The 14,739-nt window shown below is 41.9% G+C and overlaps 1 protein-coding gene across 2 annotated transcripts; it reads left to right on the plus strand.

Annotated features, from left to right (window-relative positions):
* Positions 1-4,054: 4,054 nt before the first annotated feature.
* Positions 4,055-8,357, plus strand: prokr1b (prokineticin receptor 1b). Of its 2 annotated transcripts, XM_067988416.1 has the most exons (3): positions 4,055-4,284; positions 4,977-5,489; positions 7,181-8,357. In XM_067988416.1, the coding sequence occupies exons 2-3, from the start codon at positions 5,020-5,022 to the stop codon at positions 7,878-7,880; spliced, it is 1,170 nt and encodes a 389-aa protein (XP_067844517.1). In that variant the 5' UTR covers positions 4,055-4,284; positions 4,977-5,019; the 3' UTR covers positions 7,881-8,357. The 2 variants fall into 2 exon arrangements, with proteins under 2 accessions (XP_067844517.1, XP_067844518.1); XM_067988417.1 differs by lacking the exon at positions 4,055-4,284 and having other exon boundaries at positions 4,892-5,489.
* The last annotated feature ends 6,382 nt before the right edge of the window (positions 8,358-14,739 follow it).

Genomic DNA, 14,739 nt, shown 5'->3' on the forward strand with positions numbered 1-14,739 from the left:
TTTGCATCTGTAACAAGGTCTCCTTATTTGTTCTCGGGAAGTGGGCAACGATGGGATGGTACATTTATTGCCCTGAGAAGGTAGTGCTGGGCCTTCTCCTTGAACCACTGCAGTCATTGTACCGATGGTGCTCCCACAATGGTGTTCGTCAATGGTGATTCTAGGATTTTGACCCAGCAACAATGAAGAAATGGCAGTATATGTCCAAATAAAAAGGACTTTCCTTTACATAGCGCCTTTCTCAATCTCAGGACCTCCCAAAGCACTTTACAGCCAATAAAGTACATTTGAAGTGTAGTCACTGCTATAATGTAGGGAAATGCAGCAGCCATGTTACACATAGCAAGCTCCCACAAACAGCAATGAGTTACGTGACTAGATAATCTGTTTTATAGTCTGGTCGAGGGATAAATATTGGCCAGGACACAGAGGGAACTCCCCTATTTGTCTCCAAATAGCAGCTATGGGATCTATTACAGCCACCTGAGAGGGCAGATGGGGTCTGAGTTTAATATCTTATCTGAAAGACGGCACCTCCAACGGTGCAGCATTCCCTCAGTACTGGACTGAAGTGTCAGCCTGGATTATGTGCTCAAGTCTCTGGAGTGGGGCTTGAACCCATGACTCTCTGACTCAGAAGCGAGAGTGCGACCCACTGAACTAAGACTGACACAGCAAAGTAAGCACAGTGTGTGATTTGGAGAGGAACATGGGGGAGGTGACAGCATTCCATGCCAAATGCTGCTCTTGTCCTTCTCGGAGCTGGGGAGTACTGTTTTTTTTTTAAGTTTGTTCTTGGAACGTGGGCACCTGTGGCAGGTTCCCTGAGAATGAAATAGTGGGCCTCACCCTGAACTGCTGCAGTCCTTGTGTTGATGGTGTTCTCACAGTGTTGTTGGTTAGAGAATTCCAGGATTCAGACCCAGTGATGATGAAGCAGTGGTGATACATGTCCAAGGCAGAGTAGTGTGCAATTTGGAAGGGAATTTGAAGGCGATGGTATTCCCACGACATTGCTGCTCTTATCATTCTTGATCAAGTTATAGTCCAGCAATTTTATTTTAAATTCACAAGCTTTCGGAGATTTTCTCCTTCCTCAGGCAAATGTTTCGGAGATTTTCTCCTTCCTCAGGAAGGAGAAAATCTCCGAAAGCTTGTGAATTTAAAATAAAATTGCTGGACTATAACTTGGTGTTGTAAAATTGTTTACAATTGTCAACCCCAGTCCATCACCGGCATCTCCACATCATCATTCTTGATGGTAGAGGTCGCATGGGAGGGAGACGCCGTCAAAGTAAGTTGCATCCTGTAAATGGTATGCACTGCTGCCATAAAATGCCAGAGGTGGGGGAACTGGATATTGAGTCTGATGGCAGGGGCACCAATCAAGCAAATTGCTCTGTCCTGGATGATGTTGAGATTCTTGAGTTTAGTTGTGACTGCACCCATCCAGTCGAGTAGTGGATATAACATCACACTCCTGACTTGGGCCTTGTAGATGGTGGAGAGGCTTTGAGGGGTCAGGAGGTGAGCCATTTATCATAGAGTACCCAGCCTCTGACCTGTTGTTGCAGCTAAGGTGCTGATATGGCTGGTCCAGTTCAGCTTCTGGTCACTGGTGACGCCCCAAGATATTGATGGTGGAGGTCTTGTCAGTGGTGGCATTGTTGAAGGTCAAGGGGAGATGGCTGGGCTTTCTCTTGTTTGAGATGGTCATTACCTGGCACTTATTTGGTGCGAACATTACCTGCCACTTGTCGGCCCAAATCTGGATGATATCCAAGTGTTGCTGTAAGCTGACATGGGCTGCTTCATTATCAGAGGAGTTGTAATTGGAGCAGAACATTATCGACTCATCAATAAACAGCCCCACTCTTGACCTCGTAATAAAGGGAAGTTCATTGATGAAGCAGCTGAAGATGATTAGGTGGAGGAATCTTTCCCTGAGGAACTCCTGCAGTGATGTCCTGGTGCTGCAATGATTGAGCAACAACAACCACGACCATCTTCCTTTGCAACAGATATGACTCCAACCATTCAATGTTTTCCCAATGACCTTACTTTTGCTAGTACTCCTTGCTATAATTGATCAAATGCTGCCTTGACGTCAAAGGCAGCAACTCTTACTATCCTCTTGCATTCAACTATTATGCCCATCTCTAGATCAAGGCTGTAATAGAGTTAGGAGCTGAATGGTTTTAGCATAACCCAAACAGAGCACTGGCGAGTAGATCATTGGTGAGTCGGTGACACTTGATGGCATTATTGTTTAGTTCTACTAGTGTGAGAGTGTAACTCTCTGAAATGGCTAGATGCAAGGCCTTAATACATGTTGATAATTCAAAGAATATTTTGCCCTTATCCATTATCAGTCCTTCCTCCAGACTCTCCAAACTAGATTTTTCTCCCTTTTTAAAGATACTCACAGCTCTACCGAATCCAAGTATTTGTTGAGAATAGAAATGAGCAAGAATCTCTTCACAGATCAAAACTTGTGATGGATTGTCAAAGCAATGCAAAATCCAGCCAGATGGTAGGTAGCATTACAGTGAATTACAGGCACTTCTTTTAGGACTGGTTTACAGAGTTGAGCACCAATATTACATGTGAACATAGGAACAGGAGGAGGCCATTCAGTCCCTTGAGCCTGTTCCGCCATTCAATGAGATCATGGCTGATCTGTATCCTGACTCCATTTACCTGCCTTTGCTCCAAATCACTTATTACCCTTGGCTAGCAAAAATCTATCGATCTCAGATTTAAAATTATTCATTGAACCAACATCTACTGCTTTTTGTGGGAGAGTGTTCCACATTTCTACCACCCTTTGCGTGAAGAAGTGTTTCCTAACTTCTCTCCTGAATGGCCTGACTCTGATTTTAAGGTTATATCCCCTTGTCCTAGACTCTCCCACCAGCGGAAAAAGTTTCTCTCTATCTACCCTATCAATTCCTTCCAAAATCTTAAAAACCTCAATCGAATCAACCTTTAACCTTTTATATTCCAGGGAATACGAGCCTAGTTTATGTAATCTCTCCTCATAATTTAACCCTTGGAGCCCTGTAACATTCTGGTGAATCTGTGCTGCACTCCTTTCAAGGCAAATGTATCCTTTCTAAGGTTCTGTGCCCAAAGCTGTACACAGTACATAAGAACATAAGGAATAGGAGCTGGAGTAGGCCATTCGGCCCCTCGAGCCTGCTCCACTATTCAAATCGATCATGGCTGATCTTCGACTTCAACTCCACTTTCTCGCCCGATCCCCATATCCCCTGATTCCCCTAGACTCCAAAAATCTATCGCTCTCAGCCTTGAATATACTCAATGACTGAGCATCCACAGCCCTCTGGGGTAGAGAACTCCAAATATTCACAACCCTCTGAGTGAAGAAATTCCTCCTCATCTCAGTCCTAAATGTCCGACCCCTTATCCTGAGACTATGCCCTCTAGTTCTAGACTCTCTGCATCTACCCTGTCAAGCCCTCAGACTCTTATATGTTTCAATGAGATCACCTCTCATTCTTCTAAACTCCAGAGAGCATAGGCCCATTCTACTCAATCTCTCCTCATAGGACAACCCTCTCATCCCAGGAATCAATCTAGTGAACCTTCGTTGCGCTGCCTCTAAGGCAAGTACTCCAGACCTGTTCTAACCAGAGTTTCATATAGCTGCAGCTGAACCTCCTCCTCTTTGTATTCTAGCCATCTGGATATAAAGGCTAACGTTCCATTAGCCCTTTTGATTATTTTTTTGTACCTGTATTGTGGGAAGCTCTTCAAATTACAAACTAGCACTTGTCAAACGAAGTGTGAAGTTATCTCCAGTTCACCAATAGCATTTTTTTTTATGAAAGACAGGACGTTCCTTGGGTAGATTACAATGCCGAATACAACCTGAAGAACATTTTGTATGTTGGAACTGCACTGGAGAGGCAGGACAGGGTCTCTATGCAGGACTGAGCCAGGTGTGCTAATGATCAGGTTTTCATTTGTGTGCGAAATGCGTCAGAGCCGCTGCTGTGGTTGATATTTACCATGAGACGGGGGACAGAAGCTATTCGTCTCGACCCATCTGAGGCAGCAGCTCCTTCCTCAGTCTCAGATCTGCGTCAGACACCACCGCAACTCAAGAGGCGAAGAGCTTGGTGTAAACAGGATGGCCGAAGACTGTGGACAATCCCAAACCAGGGGCTGAACTGGCGAGAAGTTTCTCCGCAAGCAGAACAGGGACTGAGCCAGACACTGGAAAATTGGGGAAACTCTCGTCTAAAGTTCAAAGCGATGGTGAGGATAAGAACTTTATTAAGTGATGCCTTTATACACTGCACATGTCACAAAGATGCCGCTCATTTTATTATTGATTAAAATACCTCTGTAGAAATATTATCATTCCATGTTCCAAAAATGAAATTTTGTTCCTTTAATACTGTAGTAATTCCAGTTTTGTTTTTACATTAAAGGGGTTGGATAAATGGAAGTCGCTGTACGGGAGGAATTATAAATATGTGTGAGTGGCGGCCAATGTGAAAAACTAAATTCATTTAAATATAATTTAATGGAGAATATTTGTAGGAGTATGGGCTCGTTTCATCTTTTGCTCTTTTTATCCGAATGGTAAAAACACCAGATTATATTACCGTCTTATAATGTACCGTTACTGATAATCAAATATAATTTTGATTCTGTTACCACTACATTGCCATTAAGAAAAAAATCGATACATCTCATGCAAAATTATTATTGTCAATCCACACAAGCTTCAGTAGCAAGATTCGCAATTCTAAGACTATTTTATTGCTATTTTTATACTGTATTTAAGTTTTGGACAGGAGATAGTCCCACTGTCAATATTTAACTAGTGTGAGTTCAGGTAATGAGATGTCACATTAAATGCTGGCGGCTAAATCTCCAGCCTCTGGCTTCTAGCTATAAATATATCTATAGCTATATATTAATATTCTCCTATTTGTTTAAAGTGTTTACAACTCTGAAAGACCAGGGGCACAACCCGAGCCTATAATGGGCGACCAATGCAGCGATTCCGCCGAGATTTACCAGACTTTCCCCGATGAACTGGATTTGAGGAATCTGATTCTCTCCCAGAATCTGAGCTGCGACGACCTGGATTACGATAGCTCCCGGTCCGAGAAACAAGACTTCACGGTGGACGGGACATTCTGCGCGGCCAGGGCGGTGGTCGGCGTGGCTTTGGTCGGCATCATGCTGGTCTGTGGCATCGGTAACTTCATCTTCATCGCCACGTTAGCCCGCTACAAGAAACTCCGCAATCTCACCAATCTGCTGATTGCCAATCTGGCCATCTCCGATTTCCTCGTTGCCATCGTGTGTTGCCCCTTTGAGATGGATTATTATGTGGTTAAACAGATGTCCTGGGAGCATGGCCATGTGCTGTGTGCCTCTGTCAATTATCTCCGGACCGTGTCCCTGTACGTGTCCACCAACGCGCTCCTGGCCATTGCAGTAGATCGGTAAGCGAGGCTTTCAGTAGATGTGTATTCAAGGGAGAGACACCAGAGTGACCCACAATGGAGATGACAAAACTGCTTAAGATGTGAACAAATATTGTAGCCCAGAAGGGCGGGGGTTTGTGAATGAGTTTATGTTATTGATTTATTTGGATTTAATCAGTAATGAAAAGGATTTAAAATATCTTTCACCAAACACTTACATTTCAAAACCTTTTTACTATGATTGTGGTTTGCATCTAACGCTTTCATCAACCATAGCGGATATTCACATTGCAAACTTACTGAGTCTGTTTTTTTTTAAATCTTGAAATCTCATGAAAGATAAAGATAAAAAGAAGACGCCTGTGTATCAGTTACTCGCACATCAGCAGAAATGGTCAGATCCCAAAGGACACCTCGTTCTCTCGCTGTTAATTAATCCTATCCCTGAAATATTCAGGAATGTCCGTTAAACGCTGCCCTTTTCAAGCCCTCCAGGAAAGTGAAATGTTAGAACTGCCGTTTAGAATAAATGAAATAAGTTGCAAAATCCGTCCTTTTTGCAGTTCAGGCGACAATCTTTTGTTAGTATTGAGTTGCGTTCCCTTTCTCGGGGCACGCCAGAGTACAGAGTGTGGGTTCCAGCCCGTCTCAACAGTACTGTGCTCCTCGGTTTTTTAAAAGAGCGGAATAAACATAGTTGTTACCAAACCGGTCTCCATCACTGCTAAAGAGTGACCCCTGTCAGACTGCTTTACTCACACAACACAGAGTCATTTTAAAATGTCATGCACGGTGATGTAGTGATGAATTATCGTGTTATATAGTGATGAATTATCGTGCTATATAGTGATGATTTATGGTGTTATATAGTGATGAATTATGGTGCTTTATGCTGATGAATTATCCTGTTGTATAGTGACGAATTATGATGTTATATAGTGATGAATTATCGTGCTATATAGTGATGAATTATCGTGTTATATAGTGATGATTTATCGTGCTATATAGTGATGAATTATCGTGTTATATAGTGATGATTTATCGTGCTATATAGTGATGATTTATCGTGCTATATAGTGATGATTTATCGTGTTATATAGTGATGATTTATCGTGTTATATAGTGATGATTTATCGTGTTATATAGTGATGAATTATCGTGTTATATAGTGATGATTTATCGTGTTATATAGTGATGATTTATCGTGCTATATAGTGATGAATTATCGTGTTATATAGTGATGATTTATCGTGCTATATAGTGATGATTTATCGTGTTATATAGTGATGAATTATCGTGTTATATAGTGATGAATTATCGTGTTATATAGTGATGATTTATCGTGTTATATAGTGATGAATTATCGTGTTATATAGTGATGATTTATCGTGTTATATAGTGATGAATTATCGTGTTATATAGTGATGATTTATCGTGTTATATAGTGATGATTTATCGTGCTATATAGTGATGAATTATCGTGTTATATAGTGATGATTTATCGTGCTATATAGTGATGATTTATCGTGTTATATAGTGATGAATTATCGTGTTATATAGTGATGATTTATCGTGTTATATAGTGATGAATTATCGTGTTATATAGTGATGAATTATCGTGTTATATAGTGATGATTTATCGTGTTATATAGTGATGAATTATCGTGTTATATAGTGATGATTTATCGTGCTATTGCCCTTTCCCGCAGGTATTTGGCCATCGTGTACCCTCTGAAACCCCGAATGAAGTATCAGACCGCCTATGTGCTTATCGGGGTGGTGTGGGTCGCCTCCCTGCTCATGGCAATCCCATCCGCCTACTTCACCGCAGAGACGATCATTCCGCACACCAAAACTCAGCACAAGATCTTCTGCGGTCAGATCTGGCCGGCAGACCATCAGGTGTCCTACAAGTGCTATTTCCTCTTTATCTTTGTGCTGCAGTTTGTGGGTCCCGTGGTGACCATGGCTCTCTGCTACGCTCGGATCTCCAGAGAGCTCTGGTTTAAAAGTGTGCCGGGATTCCAGACTGAACAGATTAGGAAAAGGCTGAAGTGTCGGAGGAAGACGGTGCTGGTGCTCATGGGCATACTGACTGTTTACATATTATGTTGGGCTCCTTATTATGGATTTATAATAGTTCGTGATTTCTACCCAACTCTAGTTTTAAAAGAGAAACACTACATTACCGTATTCTACATGGTCGAATGCATTGCCATGAGCAACAGCGTGATCAACACCATGTTTTTTGTGACAGTTAAGAATAACACAATGAAATACTTTAAAAAGATGATATTGATGAGGTGGAAGTCGAGCTACGCCGGGAGTAGTAAGTCAACGCAGGAGCAAGATCTCAGGACAACTGCAGTGCCAGTATCGGAGGAGGTGAACCAAATGCAACTGAAATAGCAGAACTCAAACATAACGGGGCCTCAAGACACTTCTTTACTTGATACGGTTGTGTGTTGTGAGACTGAGTTCATTCATGTCACCAGCCACACCCGCTTTGTCTTTGTCCTGTATGGTTCACTATCAGAGTGTATAAAAGATGTCACGCACGTTGTCCATTGCATTGTAAATATTGGTCCGGACAACTGTTGCTAGGAATTATTATCAGATACTCAGTAATATGATGTGCTTTCTTGAGTTTTTTTCCCGTGTGTGTAGCTATTTCCATAGCAAGTTGGATTCGGCGTTTTTCATTGATGATTCGACGTAGTGTCAAACTTGGAAAAAAGTTGCGCCTATCCCAGTGCTTCAGTTAAACAGAGTACACCATTTCCATAATTGGTTCAAAATTACCATTAACTACTCCGAAGCAAGTTTTAAAACGGCAGCAAATATTGTACAAGTTAAAAGCTAATATGACTAAAACAAAGTGTTATAAAGAACCAATAAAACGAATTATAATGAAACCGTTCTGAATCAGTTTTGTGTTTATTTATATAGTTTTTAAAAATCAATTCGGAGGAAAATTCTTAAAACCATCATGAGCAAAGCAATTACTTAATATTTTGGGATATCATATTTGAGAATTTAATTAATGAAACAAATTAGTCAGAGGCGCATCGTTGAAGAAAAGATTTCACCTGCGGGACATCCTTCAAAAATAGTTAGACAATTGTTACTGAGCTTCTCGCCCTTTCTGGTTTCAATATGTGTGGATGTGTGTACAGAAACTGCTGATAGCACTATCAGGGGTGCTGTGTTGGAGATCTTTCTAAGGAATTTAAAATCAACATAACCAATAACTCAACATCAATTTTCCTGTTAACTCAGCTCCCTTATGCTGGTCAGCAAGTAACTGACTCCTGGTGTCATCAGCACCATGTTAATTTTAAAAAATATATTAAAAAAAAATCAGCAGAGTCCCAGAAACCAAAACAAATGTCAAAACATTTCTTCATAAAGTGATAGTGAGAGCAGCTTCCTATCTTATGTCTCCACATATGGGTTAACCGGTCATATAGAATCATAGAAAGGTTACAGCATGGAAGGAGGCTATTCGGCCCATCGAGTTCGCTCCGGCTCCATGCACGAGCAATCCAGCTTGTCCCACTCCCCCGCCCTTTCCTCGTAGCCCTGCGATTTTTTTTCCTTCAAGTACATATCCAATTCCCTTTTGAAGGCCATGATTGAATCTGCCTCCACCACCCCCTCAGGCAGTGCATTCCAGATCATAATCATATTTTAAAGGACTTGAATTCTGAATAATGATCATTGACATTAAATATTTTTTTGTTTGGTGTATAAAAGAGTACGGGGTTCAGCTTAAAATATTATCTATACTCTTATTGATTTTCATAAGGCCTTTGTGATGGTTCTGAATCCTTCCTGTGTGTATGGCTGTCCCTCAGTGCTAACACACAGATATGACACTGCACCTGTGCTGTGAAAAAAGTGACATTATTTTGACTAAGTATCATTTTAAAAGTCACAGTGCAAATGATTTAAAGCTACATTGTTTTTTGACAGGAAGTTTATCTTTTTCTTATTAACCAGGCATCTTATAGTTGGAGTACAATTATTTAAAATAGAAGTGTAGTGATATTAAGTTCTAAAATGCAACAAAAAAACACTTACTAAAAGTCATTTTCTCATTTTTTGGGTGCCCATATCAAATATGATGGCACTGCTTCAAAAATAGCACCACTTGCACTACATGAATACCTTGCACAACACTTCTTTGGGAATTAATCTTGCTGGTTAAACAGTATCGATGAGACTTTAACTTAACCGTGATAGTTTGCAAGCCAAAAATTAAAAACACCGAGAAGGTTTTAAAATATAGCTGCAAACAATACATCTCTGGAGGCTGTCAAGTAATATGGTGCAGCTGTTGTTTTGTCATTGGCTTTTCAGACATCCAACAAAAATAATTCCCAGCAGTTGAGGCATTTTAAACATACACTTGTGTTTCGTATTATATTTGAGCTGTATAACTTGAATCCCGAGACAAAGACTGTTGGCACTGGCAGACATGAAAAAAATAATTACACTAATGCTTGGACCTGTTTGCAGGATGAAAATCCAAAGATAAACAGAATAATTGACAGGCTAGCCACCAACACAATTAACATTTAATGGAATTGTACAGCAAGATCACGGAACCTGATTTGAGTTGTATTTGTTTTTATGTGTAAGCATACTAATCATTGATTTAAAAATTTAGGAAAATTCTTCTGTGGTACATCATTAAATTAATTTTATTTTCTGCAATCTCGGGCAGCAATTTTACCACATATTTATCAGTGGCAGTCATGGAGATGAAAATATCTTTTAAAAATAATGCACTAGAATCATAGAATCTTACAGAACAGAAGGAGGCCATTTGGCCCGTCATGCCTGTGCCGGCTCTTTGAAAGAGCTGTCCAATTTAGTCCCACACCCCTGCTTTTTCCCCATAACCCTGCAAATGAGTCCTCTTCAAGTATATGTCCAATCGCCTTTTGAAGGTTCCTATGGAATCTGCTTCCACTATAATTTCATTTTCAAAGATAAAACTGAATATTAGCTGGGGTTCTAAATCAGGTGATTATTCAGCATTTCATATATGGCCACAGACCAACACTGGTGGAAACTGTAGAAATCTGCACAGCTCCCTGTCTGTCATTTCAAATGCGATTTAGGCCAGAATCACATGATGAGTAGACAATGAGGATGAAAAGGCATTCTTTTTTCAATGTCTTAGTTTTCTTGATTTAATAAATAATTACACAAATAATTAATAAAACCACTCTTAATGTTAACAATATCAATAACAAGAACATACAAAATTACATGCTTTGGATTATATATAACAAGGAACTGAAAATTCATGGCCAAAATGTTTACTAGAGGCAGGTTCACACAATATCTGGGCTTTTCAGGTACTCTTCCCCTGGTGCCAAAACCTCCCACAGCAAGAGTCGAGTAATGTCCTCCTCAAACAAAGAGTTATAAGTGAACTTTCTATCCGACCTACTACCAGAAATTGTGAGAACTGCAGTACTTTTTTAATGTCTTATTTTAACAACTCAATTCACTTAAACTCAGGTTCATTTAAACTCAATTAATTTAAACTCAGGTTATCAGACTAATTTAAGGATTATACAATTCAAGATGCAAAAGCTATACTCAACGATATAAATATGTATATATATGCATAACATTCACACCATTTCACATGGAACATCCAATTTTACTCACCTAAGATTCATTCAATATGCATGTTTCCTGATAAACACAAGGAATGCACCATTAGTTCATTCTGGTTACAGCAACCTTGCTATTTACACTGATACAACAATAGCAAGTTAAATTAGTTAAGCAATCTGATCTGGAATCAAAGGACTCCTCTTGATCGGCAGCTATTGTCTGAATTCTAATTAAGAATGAAACAAGCAAAATCTACTGATTTGTGGCACTCTGTTTAATCCCTTTGGTCACTCTACTATATAAAAAATTACAATAGTGCATGTTGCAACAAAGGAAGTTAACCATTTGACCAGATTTCAACCAGGCAGTTCAGTTTTTGGGAAGAAATTAGGGAAGAAACAGTAAGAGTCCAGTTTTTGAGAATGGGGAATATAATTTAAGAAAACCGTCTATGCATTTGTGAGATCGACTTTCTACACATTGAGAGTGTGAAAGGGCTTAAATAGTTGTAATTTGTGGTTATGTGTGGTTTTCTTGTCAATCAATATTCTTATTTGTTTCGGGACTGAGCACCAAATGTTAAAATCTGACTCAGTAGCAGAATGGATTTGCAGAATACCATGCCAACGATTAATGGGATATGGGATTGATTCAGTTCCTGCCACTGGGCAAGAAGCAGAGCAAAGGTCAGGGACTTCCCTACTAGAAGAGAGGAGAAATCAGATGAGGAACCACCTTAGGTCCACATTTCTGGTGGTCTGTAACAGGTAAATATAAGCCTGCGAGCTGGCCTCTAGGCCAGGTAAGGTGGAAGGACCACCTGAAAGGAAGAGAAGAAAAGAAATACTTCAAAAAAATCTGGTACATTTGCAAATCTTTGTGCGAGAAAAGCCCCTGCTATACTTAAACATTCATGTTCATAAATTTCAGATAAACAAACTAAGCAAGTGTTCGAGTCTGTTACAATTGGAAATGTATAGCTTATCAAGATGCAAAGCACTATAACACCCATTATTGGCAGCTGTGACTTCAGCCACCTAGGTCCCACTCTCTTCCCTTTCTAAATCCCTTTCTCTCCCCACCTCCCTCTCCTCCTTGATGACTTTCCTTAGACGTACCTTGTTTAATAAGCTCTCTTAATCCCTTCTTCTGTGGTTCAGCATCTGTGTTTTCTCATGCCTCCATGAAGCACCTTGGAACATTAAAAGCCCTATCTAAATGCAGGTTGTAAACAATTTTACAACACCAAGTTATAGTCCAGCAATTTTATTTTAAATTCACAAGCTTTCGGAGACTTCCTCCTTCCTCAGGCAAATGTTTCAGGATCTCCTTGAAGCCTACGCATTTATACATATAGAACAATACATGGTGTTTACAGACTGCCCCTGCAACTGCCCGTTGCCAAGGCAATCACCGTGTTCAGACAGAGAGGTGTCACCTGCAGAACCCCCGAATACACATTCAACAAAAAAACAAACAGGGAAAAAAAAACAGAGAAAAAAAACAGAGAGAGGCAGAAACATCCGGAAGGCAGAGAGAGCCAGCAAATGACCCATTATATTAAAAACAGATAACATTTGTTCGCTGGTGGGGTAACGTGTAGCGTGACATGAACCCAAGATCCCGGTTGAGGCCGTCCTCATGGGTGCGGAACTTGGCTATCAATTTCTGCTCGACGATTTTGCGTTGTCGTGTGTCTTGAAGGCCGCCTTGGAGTACGCTTACCCGAAGGTCGGTGGATGAATGTCCATGACTGCTGAAGTGTTCCCCGACTGGGAGGGAACCCTCCTGTTTGGCAATTGTTGCGCGGTGTCCGTTCATCCGTTGTCGCAGCGTCTGCATGGTCTCGCCAATGTACCATGCTCTGGGGCATCCTTTCCTGCAACGTATGAGGTAGACAACGTTGGCCGAGTCACAGGAGTATGAACCATGCACCTGGTGGGTGGTGTCCTCTCGTGTGATGGTGGTATCTGTGTCGATGATCTGGCATGTCTTGCAGAGGTTACCGTGGCAGGGTTGTGTGGCGTCGTGGACGCTGTTCTCTTGAAAGCTAGGTAATTTGCTGCGAACGATGGTCTGTTTGAGGTTGGGTGGCTGTTTAAAGGCGAGTAGTGGAGGTGTGGGGATGGCCATAGCGAGGTGTTTGTCCTCATTGATGACATGTTGAAGGCTGCGGAGAACATGGCGTAGTTTCTCCGCTCCGGGGAAGTACTGGACGACAAAGGGTACTCTGTTGGTTGCGTCCCGTGTTAGTCTCCTGAGGAGGTCTATGCGATTTTTTGCTGTGGCCCGTCGGAACTGTCGATCGATGAGTCGAGCGTCATATCCCGTTCTTACTAGGGCGTCTTTCAGCGTCTGTAGGTGTCCATCGCGTTCCTCCTCGTCTGAGCAGACCCTGTGTATTCGCAGGGCCTGTCCATAGGGGATGGCCTCTTTGACGTGGTTAGGGTGGAAGCTGGAAAAGTGGAGCATCGTGAGGTTGTCCGTGGGCTTGCGGTAGAGTGAGGTGCTGAGGTGCCCGTTTTTGATGGAGATTCGTGTGTCCAAGAAAGAAACTGATTCTGAGGAGTAGTCCATGGTGAGCTTGATGGTGGGATGGAACTTGTTGATGTTATCGTGTAGTCTCTTTAGTGATTCCTTGCCGTGGGTCCATAGAAAGAAAATGTCGTCGATGTATCTGGTGTATAGTGTTGGTTGGAGGTCTTGTGCAGTGAAGAAGTCCTGCTCGAACTTGTGCATGAAAATGTTGGCGTATTGGGGTGCGAATTTGGTCCCCATGGCTGTTCCGTGTGTTTGTGTAAAGAACTGGTTATCGAAGGTGAAGACATTGTGATCCAGGATGAAGCGGATGAGTTGTAGGATGGCTTCCGGAGATTGGCTGTTGTTGGTGTTGAGTATTGATGCTGTCGCAGCGATGCCGTCATCGTGGGGGATACTGGTGTATAGTGCCGAGACGTCCATCGTGGTGAGAAGTGTTCCTGGTTCAACTGGTCCGTGGGTACTGAGTTTTTGTAGGAAGTCTGTAGTGTCGCGACAGAAGCTGGGGGTTCCCTGTACGATGGGTTTCAGGATGCCCTCGATGTATCCAGAGAGGTTCTCACACAGGGTTCCGTTGCCTGATACGATGGGACGTCCGGGTGTGTTGGCTTTGTGTATCTTTGGGAGGCAGTAGAAGTCTCCCACGCGGGGATTACGTGGGATGAGAATGCGTAGGATGCTTTGAAGGTCTGGATCGAAGGTCTTGATCAGTTTGTTGAGCTGGTGGGTGTGTTCTTTGGTCGGATCTGCGGGTAACCGTCTGTAGTGTTCCTGGTTGTCCAGTTGTCGGTATGCTTCTTTGCAATAGTCTGTTCTGTTCTGTATGACTATGGCTCCTCCTTTGTCCGCTGGTTTGATGACGATGTTGCGGTTGGTCTTGAGAGCGTTGATGGCGTTGCGTTGTGCTCGGGTGACATTCTGGACTGTCTTCTGAGTGCGGCTGATGAATCTGGCATTGACGCATTTCCTGACAGCTTGAGCATACATGTCCAGCTGAGAGCAGCGACCCTCCGGAGGAGTCCAGTTTGACTCTTTCCTCTTCGGTTGCTGTACCGCGGATCCCTCTGTCTGCTGTTCCGGATCGTCGATTGTC

The sequence above is a fragment of the Heptranchias perlo genome, chromosome 8 (assembly GCF_035084215.1).
Source record: "Heptranchias perlo isolate sHepPer1 chromosome 8, sHepPer1.hap1, whole genome shotgun sequence".
Taxonomy (NCBI): Eukaryota; Metazoa; Chordata; class Chondrichthyes; order Hexanchiformes; family Hexanchidae; genus Heptranchias; species Heptranchias perlo.

Excerpts from the sequence above, each read along its gene's own strand:
- prokr1b (XM_067988416.1), top strand. The coding sequence starts at position 5,020 with ATGGGCGACCAATGCAGCGATTCCGCCGAGATTTACCAGACTTTCCCC. Across the intron at positions 5,490-7,180 it reads CTGGCCATTGCAGTAGATCG|GTATTTGGCCATCGTGTACC; the intron begins GTAAGCGAGGCT and ends CCTTTCCCGCAG.